Source organism: Suricata suricatta, chromosome 13, assembly GCF_006229205.1.
Source record: "Suricata suricatta isolate VVHF042 chromosome 13, meerkat_22Aug2017_6uvM2_HiC, whole genome shotgun sequence".
NCBI lineage: Eukaryota > Metazoa > Chordata > Mammalia > Carnivora > Herpestidae > Suricata > Suricata suricatta.
In genome coordinates, this window is record NC_043712.1 from 1,530,935 (window position 1) to 1,533,065 (window position 2,131).

Sequence of the window (2,131 nt, forward strand, 5' to 3'; positions counted from 1 at the left end):
CACACGTGGACCCGTGGTGCACCGAGGCCCAGACAGGGAGCCGCGAGGGCCCCTCGCCCGCTGCGGTCCCGCCACGCGGGACGGCCGGTCGCACGCGCGTCCCGGGGGGCTCCGGGAGTCGGGAGCCGTGAGTCCCCAGTCACTGACAACAGTCATTCCTAGGGGCGTTTTCAGTTTCGGTGACAAGTACTCTGGGACACGCCATCTCCAGTGACGAGCACACAGAAAAACCAAGATGACCTCAAAGCGCCGCCCTCCCGGGCCCGCCGGCAGGGGCTCCGCCAGCTTGGCCCCGCTTACCGAGACCCGGGAACCGGCAGCATCCGAGTCCTCATCAGGCAGCGAGTCTGCGGAGCACAAGCACGTGGCGTTGGGGGCGTGACAGGACGACCCCCAGCCAGGGAGCCAGCCAGCCCCAGGCGAGGGAGGGGCCGCAGGGCCTCAGGAGAGACGCCGCCTGGACCTTCCCTCCCTGAGGGCCGGTGGCTGAGTGCTTCCTGCTGACCGGGCAGGACGGGCCCTGAACCTCGGGCAGGCGCAGCCAGCAGGGGAAGATGCAGCTGGGGGGTGGGGGGAGGGGCGGGGAGCAGGTGTGGACGTCCCGATTCTAGGTGAGAGAAAGGCCCCAGCGTGGTCACAAACTGTGCCTCACAGCTGCACTGGGGCTGGGAGAGGCGGGCAGGCCTCGGGGCCAGTTTCTTATAGATCCTGACCATACAGGCGGGCCTCTGATCAGAGCGGCAGTGAGGGCCCAGGGCCCGGGGGAGCAGGTGCGGTGACACTTAGCTGTCCAGCACGGACGTGGCCGATAAGCTGAGCTCTGGAACCTTCCCTGAGAAGGGCAGCCGGCTATCCACCTGGGACAGACGGCCTCAGAGGCCCCCGAAGGGCGTCATGCATGGCCAGCAGGTCCTTGGCATATGGAGGAGAGGCGGGGATAAACCACCTCGGGGAGAAAGGGCAGAGGCCAGCTTGTGCGGGAAACCGCCGGTCCGCAGCATCCTGTGGCTGACAGGAGCCGGGCGGCAGAGGGATCCAGGCCAGCCACGGCCGGCGAAAGCCTACCTGCTTCCGAGTCCAGCGCAAGACCAGACTCCGAGACCTCCACGCCGATACTGGAGGAGCTGGGATCCAGAATCCTTTCTAGCTCTTCAATCTCCTTTGCTATCTTCTCTCTTTCGGCGTCCACATCCATGACTCCTATGCGCTGCCAGAATGCGTCACGAGATTGCAGGAACCAGGAGTCTGCACACATGCACACCTACAGGGGATGAGAGAAGCCTGGCCAAAGCAGGCACTCCCGCTTGGGGGAGCCCCGGGACTGTGGCATGACCCCCACCCCGGAACACCCACTGTTTGTCGGGTGAGTGTGGCCTGACGGCTCTGACCCAAGGCTGGGGCTAGCAGGGGGGCAGAGCGATGGACAACGGGACACCAGCATGGCCCAAGAGCCTAGCCTGTCCTCCCAGAGCCAAGCCACAAGAGAGCTTGTCACCCTGTGCAGAAACAGCAGGTTGCGGTGCCAAAGTCACCAGAGGCCAAGAACGAGGCTCAGGGAGTCAGGACCGCAGCAGCACAGCCTGCTCTCCTGCCAGGAGACACCGGAGGGCACCTGGCAGACGTGCAGGAAATGCAGGCGGCGGGCAGGAGGCACCCTGAGGGCAGGGTCCCCTGCAGTTCCCTCTCCGTCTCCAGCACCTACAACAGCACCTAACCCCTGTCAAAGCAACAGAACCTTCTTTCTTACTGACACGGGTCTGGGATGTCTAAAAGGAATGGAAAACCGTGAAGAGATGTAAAGGGGTAAAGCTGCGGCCGAAAAAAGAGCAACGGAAACCTAGGAGACATCACAGACTTAGGAGCCAAAAATCAAGCCCCAGAACCATTCCCGCTAAAGTCAGACAACGGCAGCCACCCAGTGGGAACACGCTTCAGCCCGACTCGCAGCACGGAGCGCTGTCTACACTCTAATCGCGTGTAACCCCAACTAGCCGAGAGCCACGCAGCTCTGCAGGGCCCGCAAGCGGCTACCGGGGCGCCGGCCACCACCGCCGCCAGCCCGACCCCCGACCCTCGGCCCCGCGTCTCCCACCGCCTCCCCGCGGCCTCTGCTGGGCCCCAGACCCGCTCC

The 2,131-nt window shown here is 64.8% G+C and overlaps 1 protein-coding gene across 1 annotated transcript in view; it reads right to left on the minus strand.

Annotated features, from left to right (window-relative positions):
* Positions 1-2,077, minus strand: part of SNAPC4 (small nuclear RNA activating complex polypeptide 4) — an 18,053-nt gene extending 15,976 nt beyond the window's left edge. The window contains exons 1-2 of the mRNA XM_029921013.1: positions 1,066-2,077; positions 301-347 (exon numbers count right to left, since the gene is read on the minus strand). Coding sequence (XP_029776873.1) covers positions 301-347; positions 1,066-1,255 — 237 coding nt within the window. The 5' untranslated portion in view covers positions 1,256-2,077. The remainder of the gene's footprint in view (positions 1-300; positions 348-1,065) is intronic.
* Positions 2,078-2,131: the final 54 nt, after the last annotated feature.